This window comes from Myxocyprinus asiaticus, chromosome 17 (assembly GCF_019703515.2).
Source record: "Myxocyprinus asiaticus isolate MX2 ecotype Aquarium Trade chromosome 17, UBuf_Myxa_2, whole genome shotgun sequence".
Lineage (NCBI taxonomy): Eukaryota > Metazoa > Chordata > Actinopteri > Cypriniformes > Catostomidae > Myxocyprinus > Myxocyprinus asiaticus.
Window position 1 is genome coordinate 23,572,619 of NC_059360.1, and position 17,775 is coordinate 23,590,393.

The 17,775-nt window shown below is 39.6% G+C and overlaps 1 protein-coding gene across 1 annotated transcript; it reads left to right on the forward strand.

Moving 5' to 3' along the window:
• Positions 1-1,637: 1,637 nt before the first annotated feature.
• On the forward strand, positions 1,638-15,765 carry LOC127455153 (isovaleryl-CoA dehydrogenase, mitochondrial-like). Its single transcript, XM_051722779.1, has 12 exons — positions 1,638-1,922; positions 2,868-2,957; positions 3,083-3,134; positions 9,952-10,121; positions 10,334-10,427; positions 10,591-10,721; positions 10,849-10,945; positions 11,051-11,144; positions 11,249-11,330; positions 14,300-14,404; positions 14,530-14,602; positions 14,923-15,765. The coding sequence occupies exons 1-12, from the start codon at positions 1,794-1,796 to the stop codon at positions 15,054-15,056; spliced, it is 1,251 nt and encodes a 416-aa protein (XP_051578739.1). The 5' UTR covers positions 1,638-1,793; the 3' UTR covers positions 15,057-15,765.
• The last annotated feature ends 2,010 nt before the right edge of the window (positions 15,766-17,775 follow it).

A 17,775-nucleotide genomic window follows, 5' to 3' on the forward strand; every position in this document is an offset into this window, starting at 1 on the left:
TTTACATTGTTAAGAGTTTATTGTCATATGTACAAGAAACAGTGTTACACAGTACAATGAAATTCTTACTCTGTGAATCCTCCCAGCAACCTCAGACATATTTTAAATAGGACATAAGGAGAGAGAAAAAAAAAAAGAAAGAAATCACACACACAACAACAATCACTTAAAAAAAAACACAAATTACAAATAGTGCACAAGTAAAAATGTATACACATACATATAAGTGTAAACATTAGAAACATAAATTAAAAATAGAGTACAAGAGAAAGTGTGTACGTGCATTGTAAACATGGAGACGGTCATGTGCAAAGGCCTGCGGAGGTAGTCTCAGTAGTGGTTCATAATGTTGTTATATTCATAAATATGTGTGTGTAGGCAGGGTGGGGAAGCTTGACACCTCTTACGAACAGAGGGAAAACTGTGTCTGCAGTGCTGGGGGGAGAGGCAGTGGATGAGAGTTGTTCACAAGCCTGATGGCCTGCGGGTAGGAACTGTTTCTCAGCCTGGCTGTTCTTGCTTTTGCACTCCTGTCACATCTACCTGATGGTAGGAGTGTGAATAGGCTGTGTTGGGGGTGGTTATTGTCCTTAATAATGTTGTGAGCCTTCCTGATGACCCTGGCCTGGTAGAGGCCCTCCAGCGATGGTAGGGCTGTTCCAGTGATGGTTGGGGCAGCTCTCACCACTCGCTGTAGAGCCTTACGGTTCTGAGCTGTGCAGCTTCCAAACCAGACTGTGATGGAGCTGGTGAGGATGATCTCAACTGTGCACCTGTAGGAGCTGCTGAGGATTCTGCTTGACATGCCGAATTTCCTCAGCCTTCTCAAGAAGTAGAGACGCTGTTGAGATTTCTTCACCAGGTATGTAGTGTTGTGAGACCAGGTGAGATCTTCAGTGATGTGAACACCAAGGAATTTTAAAGTACTCACTCTCTCCACCTCTGTCTCACCAATGTGCAGTGCTGAGTGCTGCCCCTTTCTCCTCCATGGATCAACAATCATCACCTTTGTTTTCTTAACATTTAGGAAGACACTTTTGTCCTGAGTTCACTAGTTCAGCCACTTCCCTCCTGTATGCTGACTCATCACCCCCAGTTATCAGTCCAATGACTGTCGTGTCATCAGCGAATTTGATGATGCTGGTGTTGTTCTGGGAGGCCACATAGTCATAGGTGAAGAGCGTGTAGAGCATGGGACTCAGCACACAGCCTTGAGGAGTTTCTGTGTTTATGGTTATTGTCCCGGATGTGTGGTTCCCTATTCTAACAGACTGGTGTCTGCTCATTAGAAAATCTAGAACCCAGTTGCAGAGGATGGGTGGCACACCAAGGGTGGAAAGCTTGTTGATGAGCTTAGAATGGTATCTCCGTGTTCAATGCTGAGCTATAGTCAATAAACAGCATTCAAACATAGCTATCCTTGCTCTCTAAGTGTGTGAGGGCAGTGTGAATTGTTGTGCCTGTTTGGTCTGTATGAAAACTGGAGAGGGTCCAGAGTGTCCGGTGTGATGGTCTGGATGTAACTCATGACGATTCTCTCGAAGCATTTCATCACTATGGTTTTGCTGGTCTTCTCATAACGTTGGACTGTGGGTTGTACTTCCTAGCAGTAGGTGTCAGTAAAGCTTTAGTGGTCTGTTGAGGTTACTTAACAGAAGGAGAGCAGAATTCTTTCCAGTATCGAATTATTAAAGTTCGTGTGTGACCCTGGAGTCTCCACCTGTTCTAGTGCGATTGGACATATTTTTCTTTTTTGCCCTGTCGTTCTCTGGTTGTCATTGAGATATCCCAAAATGTTCGCTGTCAGAAGAGCTTTGTGTCTTTGCCCAAGAGTGGCAAATGTTAGTGTCTCGCGACGAGGATGCGCTGGGGCTATTCCAGTAGACGACTTCGTGAACGGTCTCAACGAAGAGCAGATGCAGGTATCCGACACACCGGGTTACGTAACCGTTAGCCAAAAGTTCGCAAAATGACACCGTTTCTTGTTTAAGTAACATGAACCCACAAAGTGTTGAAGGGAAAAGCCGACTCGCGGGCTACATTACGTGATGACCTTTGACACATTTCTAGGAACACAAGATAACTTGATTCGTTAGTCGCCAGTCATTGATCTGTAGACCTAATATTCAGCTACAATTAGTGCATCATACACATTGTCTGAGAAACTGTCACACAGAGAGCTGTTTTCCTGACCTTGCATTACAAACACAACACACGAACTACAAGAAACAACGTTTTAAATGAAGCTCACAAGTACACTTACAATTGCATATTGCCTGTCAATGGTTTAATGCAAGGTATTCTGGTATTTTGTTCTCTGATTCAAATACAATATAAATAAATAAAAATAGCATACTTGATGAAAGGGGTGTGAACGTATGGCGTCTTTTGATTGGTCAGGAGATATTCTGATGCCATATTCAATTTTATTTTGATTAGTAATTCTGTGAGAAAATAATTTGGGTCCAGTATCCACTTACCTGCTTGGAAAACAAAACAAAAAACAAGCCTAAACCAGCCTAAGCTGGTTGGCTGGTCTTAGCTGGACGTCAAGATGGCGTTTTGGGCATTTTCTTTTTTTTTTTTTTTTTTTTTTTAGCTGGGAGACCAGCTTGCCTTCCAGCTAAACCAGCCAGCACCAGCTTGGCCAGGCTGGGAGAACTTCTTAAACCAGCTTGGACCAACCAAACAGCTTAGGCTGGTTTTAGCTGTTTTGTTCAGCAGTGTTAAACAGGAGGTCTACAACACATAATGTTCCAAATGTACTTTCAACACCCAAGTAATTTTTGTTAAGTTTTTGGCGGCTCCCATGCTGTTTGTAGATAGGCTGACCTGTGTTTGTCATATACAATTATTTTTAACTCCAGCTTAGACAGACAGTCCAGAGATTCTGCCAAGAGAAGCTCGCTCCTCATGCAGATGAGATTGACAAGAAAAACGAGTTTCCTCGCATGAGGGTAAATTCCTGTATATATCAACTATTTATTACAAAATGTTCTCAGTAGTCTCTCTTTTATTAATTATGAGTAGGTTATAATTCAAAAGAATGTTTTTTTTTTTTTTTTTTTTTTTTTCACTCTAGGAATTTTGGAAGGAGATGGGTGATCTTGGACTGCTTGGAATCACTGCTCCAGGTTAGACCATTTATAGGCCCAAGTTGTCTGTAGATAGGATACTCTTGCTTCAAACTGTTATTGAGGTAGTATTGAGTATAACAGCTGATTTTCCACCGTCGTGCTGAATGGTTTTTATTGCAGAGCCATGCCGTTCCTTTTCCACTGTGGTGCTGCGAAATCAGGTTTAGAATGGAATGGCTGGGCAAGTGACCAATCACTGTAGGAATGGTTCTCTGTACAGAGTAAGGTTAGCTAACCGTGTTTAGAAACAGGGACTAATGCTGCCTTCATGTGCTATGGGAATTATCCTACTTTCCACTTCTGAAGTGGTAGATACGAGTATGTCACGTTCAAGTGCTTTGTTGTCGGAAAGAACAGGAAACATGGACAACAGCAGGTTTATTCTTACATATTTCTTAAGGAACTTTTATTTTGACAACATTATAAATATTACTCAGTCAGTTAGCTTGATTTACAGTGTAAAACTGTACAACTTGCATCAAATGGTTGCTGATATACACTGATGAGCCAAAACATAATGACCACCAGCCTTATATGCTGTTGGTTCCCCGCGTGCTGCCAAAACAGTGCCGACCCACTGAGGCATGGAGTCTACAAGACCCCTGAAGGTGTCCTGTGGTATCTGGCACCAAGACATTAGCAGCAGATCCTTCAAGTCCTGTAAGTTGCGAGGTGGAACCACCGTGGATCGGACTTGTTGGTCCAGCACATTCCACAGATGCTCAATCGGATTGAGATCTGGGAAATTTGGAGGCCAGGGCAACATCTTGAACTCTTCATCATGTTCCTCAAACCATTCCTGAACAATGTGTGCAGTGTGGCAGGGCACTTTATCTTGCTGAATGAGGCCATTGCCGTCAGGGAATACCATTGCCATGAAGGGGTGTACCTGGTCTGCAACGATGTTTAGTTAGGTTAACGTGTCAAATTGATGTCCACATAAATGGCCCGACCCAGTTTTTCCCAGCAGAACATTACCCAGAGCATCACACTCCCAACACCGGCTTGTGTCTTCCCACAGTGCATCCTGGTGCCATCACCTGGTGCCATCACTTCCCCAGGTAAACGGCGCACACATACACAGTCATCCACGTGATGTAAAAGAAAACAGGACTCATCGGACCAGGCAACCTACTTCCACTGCTCCAAGGTCCAGTTCCGATGCTTGCGTGCCCATTGTAGGCACTTTCAATGGTGGACAGGGGTCATCATGGGCACTCTGACCAGTCTGCCGCTACTCGGGCCCCATACGCTGCAGGGATCGATGCACTGTATTTTGTGACACATTCCTCCCGTAACCATCATTAACATTTTCTGTGACTTGTGCCTAAGTAGACCTTCTGTCGGTTTGGACCAGACGGGATAGCCTTCGTTGCCCTTGCGCATGGATGAGTTTGTCCCCCACGGACGACTGTTGGTAGGTACTCACCACTGCTGACCGGGAGCACCCCACAAGCCTTGCTGTTTCAGAGATGCTCTGACCCAGTCGTCTGGCCATAACAATTTGGCCCTTGTCAAAGTCACTCAGGTCTTTACTGCTGCCCATTTCTCTTGCATTCAACTCATTGACTACGAGAACTGATTGTCCGCTTACCATCTAATCTACCCTGACCTTGACGTGTGGCCTTGTTAGGAGATGATCAATGTTATTTGCTTCACATGTGAGTGGTCATAATGTTTTGGATATGTACATAAATTAATATGAATGAAACGGCTAGCGCTAACAATTAACTGTATTTAGAAAAGTTATTAAAACCTGTCATTCACTACGTTATTCGCAATTAGCTGAATTCTGTAGTGAATCAGAATCAGAATCAGCTTTATTGCCAGGTATGCTTACACATGCATGGAATTTGCCTTGGTGACAGGAGCTTCCAGTGCATGACAATACAATACAGCAACAAGACAGAGATAATAATAAAATATAATAAAAAAATAAAAACAATTTGAATAAAATAAAAATTGAATAGAAAATAAAGTATTTATAAAATACGCAATATGACTATATATATATATATATATATATATATATATATATATATATATATATATATATATATATATATATATATATACTGTATATACACTACCGGTCAAAAGTTTTGAAACACTTGACTGAAATGTTTCCCATGATCTTAAAAATCTTTTGATCTGAAGGCGTATGCTTAAATGTTTGAAATTAATTTTGTAGACAAAAATATAATTGTGCCAACATATTAATTTATTTCATTATAAATCTAAAATTTAATAATAAAAAAAAAGTTTTTGAAATTGATGACTTGGACCAAATAATAAAGAAAAGCAACCAATAAGTGCCCAGCATATAGATGGTAACTCCTTCAATACTGTTTAAAAAGCATCACAACATAATTCCCATAGTTCCATTTGTTATTCCATAGTTTTAATGACTTTACTATTATTCTAAAATGTGAAAAAAAAAATTATAATAAAGAATGAGTGTTTCAAAACTTTTGACCAGTAATGTGTGTGTATATATATATATATATATATATATATATATATACATACATACACATACATACACACACACCAGAGCATGTGAGCGGAGCGAGCGCGGAGGGTTGAGCGGAGCGGTGATAATTTCACCTGAGCGGAGAGCGCCTTTTTGAAGATTCCGCTCTGCTCGCTCAGACCGCTCAGTGCCGCTCGCAGAACCCAGAATGCGCATCGTGATATGCTGGTTTGGGAATCTGCTAAATAAGCAATAGGCCTGAGGTTATGAAGCTCTAACATTGTTTTAGTGAAGTTGCAAACCTTATAACCTCAATAAATGCAAAGTATTAATCAAAGCTAAGAACGAAGAAATTGAAAGGGAATGTGGAGAGACGTGAGAATTAGCAAATATTCCTTTTGGAATCTTACGTGTCACATTGCCAGAGAGCACGAGGATGTGCTACCCGAACGTGGTAGTGCAGCAAAAGGTGAGCTAGTAGACTACACTACTATTCAATAATAAATTAATAGATAAGTAATGTATCTTGTTGTTTTGCCATCGTGTTAGTGCAACTGCCAGCTAGATGCAAGCCCGGTTCTGCGGGGTTGTGAATGTAAGAGCACCCTCAATTGAATATGTAAGCTTAATAATACTGTATATTGGCAAAGCATTTTGCCTTGAATACCGGCGAACACACAAAACCAATAAACATGTATGATCTTGCAGATCAGTGTGTCCTTATTTGCAGGCGGAGCATTCTGCTTTCATGCCTCTATTGTACAATTGATCATTTGATTAGTAAAGATTTCCGCTCTTGCATAGAGAATTTCATTGCGGAATTATCTCACTTAATCGACTGCCTGTTGCTTTCGATTTCTGCTTTGGGATAAAGTGGCTCATAACTGCTGGTCAGTTTCCCAAAGTCAAGTCCACACCTTAACGAGAAATGAAACGTAAAAAAAATTATTCTAGATTAGTGGTTGCAGATAACATCTTCCGACATCGCTTGCTGCATTCATGCGCAGAGAAAAAAAGCTATAAATGATTGTACATTAGAAAAAAAAATTCTTTTTTCACAATGTGGATCTCCAACTTCAGGTCCTGTGAGATGGTAGTGCCCAGCAACCTGAATTACTCCAATGCTGCCACAGTGCTGTTTAGAATGGTGAGGGGGGTCAGTGTTGGGGTGTTCAACCTCCCTTCTGTATGCAGACTCATCGTTATGCTGGATGAGGCCGATGACAGTGGTGTCGTCTGCAAACTTCAGGAGCTTGACAGAGGGGTCCTTGACGATGCAGTAATTTGTGTACAGGGAGAAGAGTAGTGGGGAGAGCACACATCCCTGGAGGGCACCTGTGCTGATTGTACAGGTGCTGGAAGTGAATTTCCCCTGTCTCACTAGCTGCTGCCTGTCCATCAGAAAGCTGGTAATCCACTGACAGATAGACGTGGGAACAGAGAGTTGGTGTAATTTAGTCTGGAGAATAGCTGGGATGATGATGTTGAAAGCCGAACTGATGTCCACAAAAAGGATCCTTGCATATGTACCTGGTCTGTCCAGATGTTGCAGTAAATGATGCAATCCCATGTTGACTGCATCCTCCACAGACCTGTTTGCTCTATAAGCAAATTGAATGGGATCTAGAAAGGGTCCAGTGATGTCCTTCAGGTGGGCCAACACCAGTCTCTCAAATGATTTCATGACCACAGACGTTAGGGCGACGGGTCTGTAGTCATTAAGTCCTGTGATTTTTGGTTTCTTTGGGACAGGAATGAAGATTGAGCGTTTGAAGCAGCATGGGACTTCACTCTGCACCAGTGATCTATTGAAGATCTGTGTGAAGATGGGGGCCAGCTGGTCAGTGCAGGATGTAAGACAAGCGGGTGAATCGCCATCTGGGCCCTGTGATTTCCTTGTCTTTTGTTTTCAGAAGACACGGCACACCTCTTCTTCACAGATCTTAAGTGCAGGTTGAGTAGGAGGAGGGGGTTTGCAGGAGGTGTTGGTGTTTGTGTGAATTGAAGGTCAGAGCAGATGGGGTGTGAGATTGGGCCTTTCAAATCTACAGTAGAACACATTCAAGTCATCAGCCAGTTGTTGGTTCTCTACAGTGTTGGGGGAAAGTCTCTTGAAGTTAGTAATGTCTTTCAGGCCGCTCCACACTGATGCAGGGTTGTTAGCTGAAAACTTGTTTTTCAGCTTCTCAGAGTATCTTCTTTTAGCCACTCTGATTTCCTTATTCAGTGTGTTCCTGGCCTGATTGTACAAGACTTTATCCCCACCTCTGTAAGCATCCTCTTTGGTCTGTATTTTTCTAAATACAGCTAATTTATAACGCTTGCCATTTTGGGCATATTCATTTATGTACACCGATGAGCCAAAACATTATGACTACTCACAGGTGAAGCTAATAACGTTGTGAATGACATAGTGAATGACAGGTTTTAATAATTTTTCTTAATAGTCTCCTTTGCCATGACTCCTCCCATCTCGGAAACCCGGGTATCAAAATTATCTCACAGTTTCCAAGTCATATTTACGATTGAGGTGTCGTTCATGTGCAACTTCCTAGTGTAAACTATTTAATAGTTATTTAATTATTTTGTTTTAATTACAGATCTGCTTCTCAGTCAGAACCCGGTAGCATCAAATCTGTATCAATGCATCTTATCTAACAATAATTCAGTGAAGACTTGGAAACAACTAAGAAATGTAATTTTTATTTTTAATAATTGTATCTGGATTAACCATGCATGTATACATAGTAATTATATATAGCTGTCTAAAAGGTCTTCAGCATGTCAAATAAGGCTACATTTTCAACATTCATTAAGGCAAACAATATATGTTGCAGCAGTTTCCTTCAGAATCAAAGCACATGTTTATCATGTTTAGCTAAAAAGAGAGATGCCTCATTTTTATGGGCAACAGGAAGTGGTGTAATTCTGAAAATATACTAAAATAAACCATTTAGACTTAGAAAAATATCGGAACGAATATAATCGGTTTAAATATTAAACATTTAAAAAATAAAGTTTTCACTCTGGAACAATTGAAAGGGACTTGGTTTTCAGTTTCCGTTTTCATTCCTTGCTTAGAAATCCCAAGTAGGTATAGCTGCAGGCCGGAGACCTCCAAATGGGGGCGGAATCTCCAAAAGAGGGTGGGGTTACTCCAAAAGGGAGTCGAGTTACTCCAAAAGCTGGGATGATGGTGTTGAAAGCCGAACTGAAGTCCACAAAAAGGATCCAAACTCCAAAAGGGTTTAGGTTAGGGAAAGGTTAGGTTAGGGGCTCCCTATATTATCTTAAATGGCGATTTGGAGCTCACACACCTTTTGGAGCTATGCCTGAATCTATTCCCTTCACAGAAATCAGGGCTGGGAACAATTAGTTATCAAACCGTACAGGAGTGTGTTTCCCAGAAGCATTGTTAGCCAACTATGGTGGCAAATTCTATCATTACCAGCATAGTTCAACGATTTTGTGTTTCCCGAAACCCTAGTTCCAACGAACACAGCTTTTTACCTGTGGTTAGAATCATAGTTCCCTAGTTAGTTTGCCGTGTCATTATTCCACTTCGCTGAGGCTTCTATATATTCTATTTTATATATACAGTATCTTTCATTCTGTCAACACTTTGACCAAGTTCACATGCATTTAAGAAAACGGCTTACTCCGGGCTTTTGCAGAAAGCGGTGTTCTGAAACATCACATATATGCGAGTATAGCTGTTTAAGGGATTCAAGGCTGTTAAGAGAAAGCGCTTTATCTCACACAGTTTCTGTTGAAGAACACCGTTTTTATGTGTTAATGTTAACGCATAAGTACCGTTTATATGTTTTTGAAGAGTGCACATGTGCGTTTGTGCTCAAGTGTGTCGGGGGAACCCCAAGGTTTAATGTAGAGGCAAACCCATCTATTGCAATGCATGTATCTACAAAGTGCATGCAGCTTTCCTGTCTTCAGCAGCTTTCACACATTAAATGACTTTCTGGTGTACGTGTAAATGAGCTTTTATAATTTAATATTCGCAGAAGTTATTACTCCACCCCCTGCGTAACGTCATTAACGACAGCTCTATGTTGTTGAACCAACATGGTTCAAACGATGGATGGTTTCAGGAAACAGTCGCGACTAGGTAATTTCTCCAATGATGCATCGTACTATAGTGGTTAAGCAGTGAGTTACGTTGTTGTATGAGAAACACACCCCTGAACCATGCTCAAGTGGAAATGCTACTGGAACTGTTATTTACTGTGCTCAGAATCGTTTGGTCCGATGGTGGAAAAGCACTTAATCTGGTGGGAATGTTAGTGTCTAGTGTCTTCGACAAAATCTTTTTTTTGATGTATGCAGTGGAGTATGGTGGAACGGGATTGGGCTATCTTGATCATGTAATTGTTATGGAGGAGATGTCCCGTGTGTCAGCCGCTATCGCACTCAGCTATGGAGCTCACTCTAACTTGTGTGTAAATCAGATGGTTCGACATGCAAACCAGAAACAGAAAGAGAAGTACATGCTTAAGGTGTGTCAAAACAAATCATTTTCATTGACATGTCCTTTACATTTTTATAGTGTCAGAACAAACTTTCAAAAATGGCTTTCTCAGCCCCTGCCATATGACAAAATGTTAGGGAATATTAATTTTCCCCGCTGTAAACACAGGCTATTGAAAGATTTGAATGTCAGTCATTTCGAAGAGCTACTAAAACATTGCCATCTATGTTTGTGCTTCAGTTGATGACAGGGGAACATGTGGGTGCTTTGGCCATGAGTGAGCCCAACGCTGGCTCTGATGTGGTGTCCATGAAACTGACAGCCAGAAAGGAAGGTGACTGGCCTTCTGTTAACACTGTATGCTACTGTATTACTCATCACTGTATGCTGCTATAATAAGCGCTGTTCCACCAGTACAATGGACATGTCATAAGTGGTTAGATATCCATTTTGCATTGGTTGTCTTATCTTTCTTGCTTTGATCTGACATCTTTAAGGTGACCACTATGTGTTAAACGGTAATAAATTCTGGATTACGAATGGGCCTGATGCGGATGTTCTTATTGTGTATGCTAAGACAAACCCAGAAGCAATGGCTCGTGGGATCAGTGCTTTCATCATAGAGAAGGTGAGAGAGGCTAATTTGATTTGTATTGGATAAATAAATTATTGATTTGTTTTTATTGGTGTTTTTATTTGGTTTTGTGAAACATATTCAGTTGATCAGCATATCATTTTGCTGTTGGTTCTTGAAGGGTATGCCAGGATTCAGCACTGCACAGAAGCTGGATAAACTGGGAATGAGAGGATCCAATACCTGTGAACTGATCTTTGAGGACTGCAAGGTTCCAGGTGCATGAATGTGCATTAATCTATTATGCCTGTTCATGAGTTTGATTTTGTTAGTGGTCCAACAAAATTTTTAAATGTTCTTTTCATTTTTCTCAAACGTTTCAGAGGAAAATATTCTGGGCCCATTGAATAAAGGGGTATATGTCATGATGAGTGGACTGGATCTGGAAAGACTTGTATTGGCTTCTGGACCCGTTGGGTAACTGTCACTGTTTATTTCTAATTGCATGCTGAGAGATATATATTGATCCATGAACAGTTGAACAGTTATTGTTTACCATTCATATGTTGAATTTTTTTCAGCATCATGCAAGCTGTGCTTGACCATGCAATTCCCTATGTACATGTTCGTGAAGCATTTGGGCAGAAAATTGGCCACTTCCAGGTATGCTTTCAGTCTATGAAACTTGAGGTTTTGACATGTTTTATGTTTGTCACACTGCAACATTAGCTGATTTAAGAGGGTGCATCACAAATGAGAACTACTACCTTTCAAAGCTAAACTCTTCATAGTTTCAAAGTTTAAATTTTTTGTCTGTATTTATTTAGTTATATAAAAATACATTAAAGATGTAATTCACACAAAACACTTAAACAAGTACATATCTACTATGATACATAGTTAAATAAAAAATTAAAAAATTTGTGGAGCTTAAAGGGAGTTCACCCAAAAATCATAATTTATTATATCAAAATGTACTTACTGTCATGCAATCTCAGATGTGAATGATTTTCATTTGTTCTACAGGACACAAACAAAGAATTTTAAAAGAATATCTCAGCTTTGTTGGTCAATACAATTTAAGTGAAACTTTGAAGCTCCAAAAAGCACATAAAGGCAGCATAAAAGTAATCCATAAGACTCCAGTGGTTTAACCCATGTCTTCAGAAGCAATATGATTGTGTTGGGTGAGAAACAGACCAATGTTTAAGTCGTTTTTTAATATTTATCTCCACTTTCTTTTTCACATTCTTCTTCTTTTGTTTTTGGCGATTTGCATTATTTGTGCATATCACCTGCTGGGCAGAGAGGAGAATTAGTAGTTAAAAAGGACTTAAATATTGATCTGTTTCTCACACTCACCTATCATATCGCTGCTGAAGATTTAACCACTAGAGTCTTATGGATTACTTTTATATGCTTTTTGTACCTTCAAAGTTCTGGCCACCATTCACTTGCATTGTATGGACCTAGAAAGCTGAGAAATGTTTCTAAAAATCTTTGTGTTCTGCAGAAGAAAGAAAGTCATACACATCTGGGATGGCATGAGGGTGAGTAAATGATGAGAGAATTTTCATTTTGGTATGAACTATCCCTTTAAAGTAAAAAATGTGGTGTAACCATCTGTAGAAAGGAGACTGTAAAAAAAAAAAGTATAATTAAAAGTTAACCCTATAATGCTGTGTGTATCACATTTGGTACGTGATTCTGTAAAGACTCTACATCATCAACATGATGAAAAACCTGTTGTATGCAATGTACTAGATGTCTACTCCCTCCTGGTAGATGTTTCCGTGCTTTTCTGAAAGTAGAAGACCTTGGCCGAATTCAGAATGGCATACTGACATAATACTTTTACTATTTCTGCCATAGACAGACATGGCAGGAGTAGGAAGAGTAGTATGGGTAGTATGTCATTACAAACTCACAGTAATATCATTTCCAATCTTTCCGCCATAATATTGTGATGCACATCTTTTTGCTGTAAAATATTTGCTGATTTTGTTTAAGTAAAAGTAACAATAATGTTTAAATTGTTACTGATCTTTCCAAATAAGGATCTGCTGAATTGAAGCAACTTGTGCTTGCTTAAAATTTTGTACATTATTTATCCTATAGAAAAATCACATTGAAATGCGTCTATCAAATATGATACACAAGGCTTTTGAGGTATATCTCTCAATCATCATTTTATTCCAAAACTTATTCATTTATTTCATTACGAAACTAATATTTTATTTAAAAATAAAAAAAGAGTTTTTGAAATGGATGAACTGGACCGAATAATAAAGAACATCAGCCAATAAGTGCCCAACAGAGATGGGAACTCCTTCAATACTGTTTAAAAAGCATCCCAGGGTGATACCTCAAGAAGTTGGTTGAGAAAATGTCAAGAGTACATGTCTGCAAAATGGGGCACTACTTTGAAGATGCTAAAATATAGCATTGTTTTGATTTGCTTTGGAATTTTTTTGTCACAACATGATTCCCATAGTTCTGTTTCTGTTATTCCATAGTTATAGTGACTTCACTATTATTCTAAAATGTGAAAAAATAAATAAAGAATAATAATAAAGAATGAGTTAGTGACCCCAAACCTTTGATATATTTAAAATGTAAACTGATCTTTAAAAGCTGTATGTATCAAATATGATTAAAAAAATAAATAATAAAAAATACACAAATCGCATATTAAACTTTTTTTAATAGGTAAAAAAAAAAAAAAAAAAAACATTCCAAAATAAACTATTGACTATTATTTCATATGTCAGGCTTTATAGGGTTAATTGAAATTAAAAGACTTCTTTGAAAAAAAATTCTCAAGAAAAATAAGTAGTGACATTTGTCTTAAAATATTAATTCTTTAATAACTTCTGTCCATCATTTCAAAGTCAGGGGGTGTAACCAACTTGCAGACATTTTGTTGTCATGTGACAAGAAAACCATAAAACAGGACCCTTATGAGTGAGTGTCAAGGTCATTGCATTTAAAAATATCAGATATTTGTCATTTTTATGAAAAGGTAAATTTTGTGCAGGTCAAATGGAATAACCTTAAGAAAATTCTTTATATTTTTCACTCAAAAATGCATGATGTGTGTTAAAAATATTAATTTCTGTATATGTATTTTTTTTTTACTTTGAAAATATATATATATATATATATATTTTAAATCCTGATTAAAAGGGGCTTTAAGCGATTTTAGCTGTTCTAGAATTTCCACATGCCACGCCCCCTCTTTCCGAAACCCTGCACTCCAAAGATACCATTTGAGCTTTATTGAGACCGATATCAGGCAGAAACCATTGAAAAAAATTATTGACAGGCAGAAAGCATCGGAGTTGTGGCACAGATTTTTAAGATTTCTCATTTTTGTAATCTCAGACAGCCTTATCTGTCAATGACCTATTTAAAATTTGACCAATAAATTGAGGAAGAAGAAAAAATGTATTTGGGGGGGAAAGGCAGGTTATGGTGAATGGAAAGTTAATTCAGTGTTGTAGGGAAAGTACAGAATAAAATGGCATTAACAATGAAAAACATTCACAATTACAAATAATGCATCTACTAACTTGTTTTTATAAGACTTGTCACCTGGGTAATAAAATTCATTATTTTTGTCAATTCACAAGCTAATGCAAGGGAAGATGGCTGATATGTACACACGGCTTAGTTCGTGTCGGCAGTATTTATACAATGTCGCCCGTGCTTGTGACAAAGGCCATGTCAGTGCAAAGGTAAGAGCTTTTTTAACAGTTTTTCTGTTTGTCTGCTTTGTTTCATACTGTTTTGTGTCGGGAACGGATGCATGCACCGGTTCCAGACTGCATAGTAGCAGTATTGATTTGTGATGTTATTGTAGGACTGTGCTGGGGTAATCCTTTATTGTGCTGAGAACGCCACTCAAGTTGCCTTGGATGGGATTCAATGCCTGGGTGAGTGCCTAGTAGTTAGCACAGCATAAAATGAAAGAAATAGCTCCTGATGTACTTTACAGAAAAGTCATGTCAGACTCTTCCATCCTCATTCATTATTGCTTCAGCAGTGAATTATTGGGTGGGTAAGCAGCAAACAAGTCAAACTTGTACCAGTTGCCACGTATTGAGTAGATGCTTTGTTCTAACTTGTCTTGACCAGTCATAAATGCAGTTTACCTGCTGTGTTGACGGAGTTAAAAAGTAGTTTTATTTGTATTTGAAATATAGGTTTTCATGTTTTAAGACCTAGTTGACCTACTTCTTGTTTGTTTCAACAGGTGGAAATGGTTACATTAATGACTACCCATTGGGCCGCTTCCTAAGGGATGCTAAACTTTATGAGATTGGAGCTGGCACTAGTGAGGTCAGAAGGATAATCATTGGCAGGGCCTTCAATGCCATGTTCAAATAGAAGTCGCACTTACCGGATGAGTGACGGTTATTAAATTCAACAGAAAATGGGGCAGTGAACAACTGTCACAAAATGATCCTCTGGCATCCTTATCAACACTTTAAATCACATGAGGATTAATGTGCTTATTCAAGAGGGATGATGCAAAACTATATTAGATACTTGGTTATTTGTGTACTTTTTTTTTTGGGATGTCAAAAACTGTTTGACTCTCTCTAGAGTATGTACATGAGTGGTCACACACACACAAGAACAAATGCACATTTAATGCACAATAATACAATGCATTAACAACAGATTTACTGTTTAACCTGTAAGTGATTTTCAAAGGACAGACTATGAATTCTTCATGACAGACTAATTGCACTTTGAAAAAAGCGCTTACGAGAGCACACACGCACCCAATACCAATTTTTCCACAGAAGTCTTCGTCATGTCGGTAATTGTCTTGTTACTGTTTTCCTCAACTTTTTGACTCCTCACATGTAAACTATGTTAATTTTTCTTTCATGCATAAAAGTGCTTTATAGTGCATATTTATTGCAGTGCATGTAATTCAAGCATTCTTTTCCATTCATTGTATCTACATATCAAAGTTTTCAGAAACCTGCATTATGGATAATCAATTACCTATGTACATGTTCGTGAAGCAGTCAGATCAGATGTTGTTTGTTTTATTAATTATTTAGAATAAAGAACTCAAATCATCTTTGTGGTTTGTATTCTGATGCATTGCATGGCAGCACAAACTATCAACCATAAATGACTACCGGTAATACATGTCTAAATGACAATGAAAAAAAAAAGAAAGAATATAGATTATGATTTTAGGATACGCTAGGGTTCAGCAGAATTCAGAATTTAAGAATTGGCCTCCTTTCAAATTATGAGTTGGAATTTGAATTTAATTATGTTTAATTGGAATTTTAACTGGATTGATGGGAAGATGAATTTACTTTTTTTTGAAGGGATAGTTCACCCAAAAATGAAAATTGTCTTATCATTTACTCACCCTTATGACATTCCAGAGATGTATGACTTACTTTCTTCTGCAGAACACAGATTTTTAGAAGGATATTTCAGCTATTAAATCTCCACTTTCAAAATGTAAAAGTTTTGATTTATAGTAAAAAAGTGTGGTGATGGGGGCGTGGCCGAGCGATGTCTGTGGAGAGCGAGGCCGAGAGAGTGAGTGCGGTAAGGGTTGGCACCTGTGGGAAATCACCTCTAACAGCTGTTTTGTGTTTGCAGTGAGAGTGGAGAATGATTTAAAGGGCGATCCAGACCGCCGGAGGGGAGAGAGAGCCGAGCCTGCATGTGGATGTGTGTGACAGTGCAGCTAACATTTGAGTTTGAAGCTTTTGAGTGAGAGAAAATAAAAATACCTTTTTAATGTGTGTGTGTATAATATATATATATATATATATATATATATATATATATATATATATATATATATATATATATATATATATACACACCCTTTTCTCCCCAATTTGGCATGTCTAATTCCCACTGTTTACTAGGTCCTTGTGGTGGCATGGTTACTCACCTCAATCCGGGTGGCGGAGGACAAGTCTCAGTTGACTCCACTTCTGAAATAGTCAATCTGCGCATCTTATCACGTGGCTCGTTGTGCATGACACCACGGAGACTCGCAGCATGTAGAGGCTCATGCTATTCTCCACGATCCACGCACAATTTACCATGCACCCCATTGAGAGCGAGAACCACTTATCGTGACCATGAGGAGGTTACCCAATGTGACTCTACCCTCTCTAGCAACCGGGCCAATTTTGGTTGCTTAGGAGACCTGGCTGGAGTCAATCAGCACACCCTGGATTTGAACTCACGACTCAAGGGGTGGTAGTTAGCGTCAATGCTCGCTGAGCTACCCAGGCCCTCAGGAGAGTTAAGAACTTTTGCCACAGTGGTGCTGAAACCCAGGAAGGAGGAAGGATACGCTGCCATGACGTCCTCGCCGCTGAAAGAAGTCTTCAAGTCCCTTGCCAGCATCCACGAAACAACACCAGGCCCTCATGGAGCTGCGGATGGAGCAGGAGAAGCACTTCGAGATGCTCCTCCAGGCCCATGCAGATGACCAGCGGGTGTTGCTGAGCTTGCTGCCCTAGGAGGGGGCTTCAGCCATAACCCCAGCAGCAGCAGGACCCCTTGTGACGCAAGCAAAGATGACACTGCAGGACAACCCGGAGGCCTTTATCTTTATCTTTATCTATCAGTATCTGTGCTTCCACTTGGGTCATGGGCAGATGCGGCTGCAAATTAATAAGACCGCGGCGACTGCAGCCTGCCCAAGACTCAAGACCAAAATGAGGTGAGACAGTTCCTGGGGCTGATTGGCTATTATCATAGGCTTGTGCCTAATTATTTGACTGTCACCAGCCTGCTGACTGATCTGACTAAAAAGGGGGCACCAGATCTGGTCCAGTGGATGGAGCCGTGTCAGCAGGTGTTCACGCAAGTAAAAGCTGCATTCTGTGGCGGGCCGTTATTACACTCTCCTGACTTCTCTCTCCCTTTTTCTTGCAGACGGACACATCGGACAGGGGGTTGGAAGCGGTACTGTCCCAGATGGTGGAGGGCGAGGAGCGCCCTGTGCTGTACATTAGTCACAAGTTCTCGATGAGAGAGACGAAGTACAGCACAATTGAGGAGGAGTGTTTGGCCATCAAGTGGACGGTCCTCACCCTCTGGTACT

What these genes read in the sequence shown, in the direction of transcription:
- LOC127455153 (XM_051722779.1), top strand. Translation starts at nt 1,794, where the DNA reads ATGTTCGCTGTCAGAAGAGCTTTGTGTCTTTGCCCAAGAGTGGCAAAT. An exon ending in AAGGCCATGTCAGTGCAAAG is followed by an intron (nt 14,405 to 14,529) that starts GTAAGAGCTTTT and finishes ATGTTATTGTAG; the next exon opens with GACTGTGCTGGGGTAATCCT. An exon ending in GGATGGGATTCAATGCCTGG is followed by an intron (nt 14,603 to 14,922) that starts GTGAGTGCCTAG and finishes TTGTTTCAACAG; the next exon opens with GTGGAAATGGTTACATTAAT.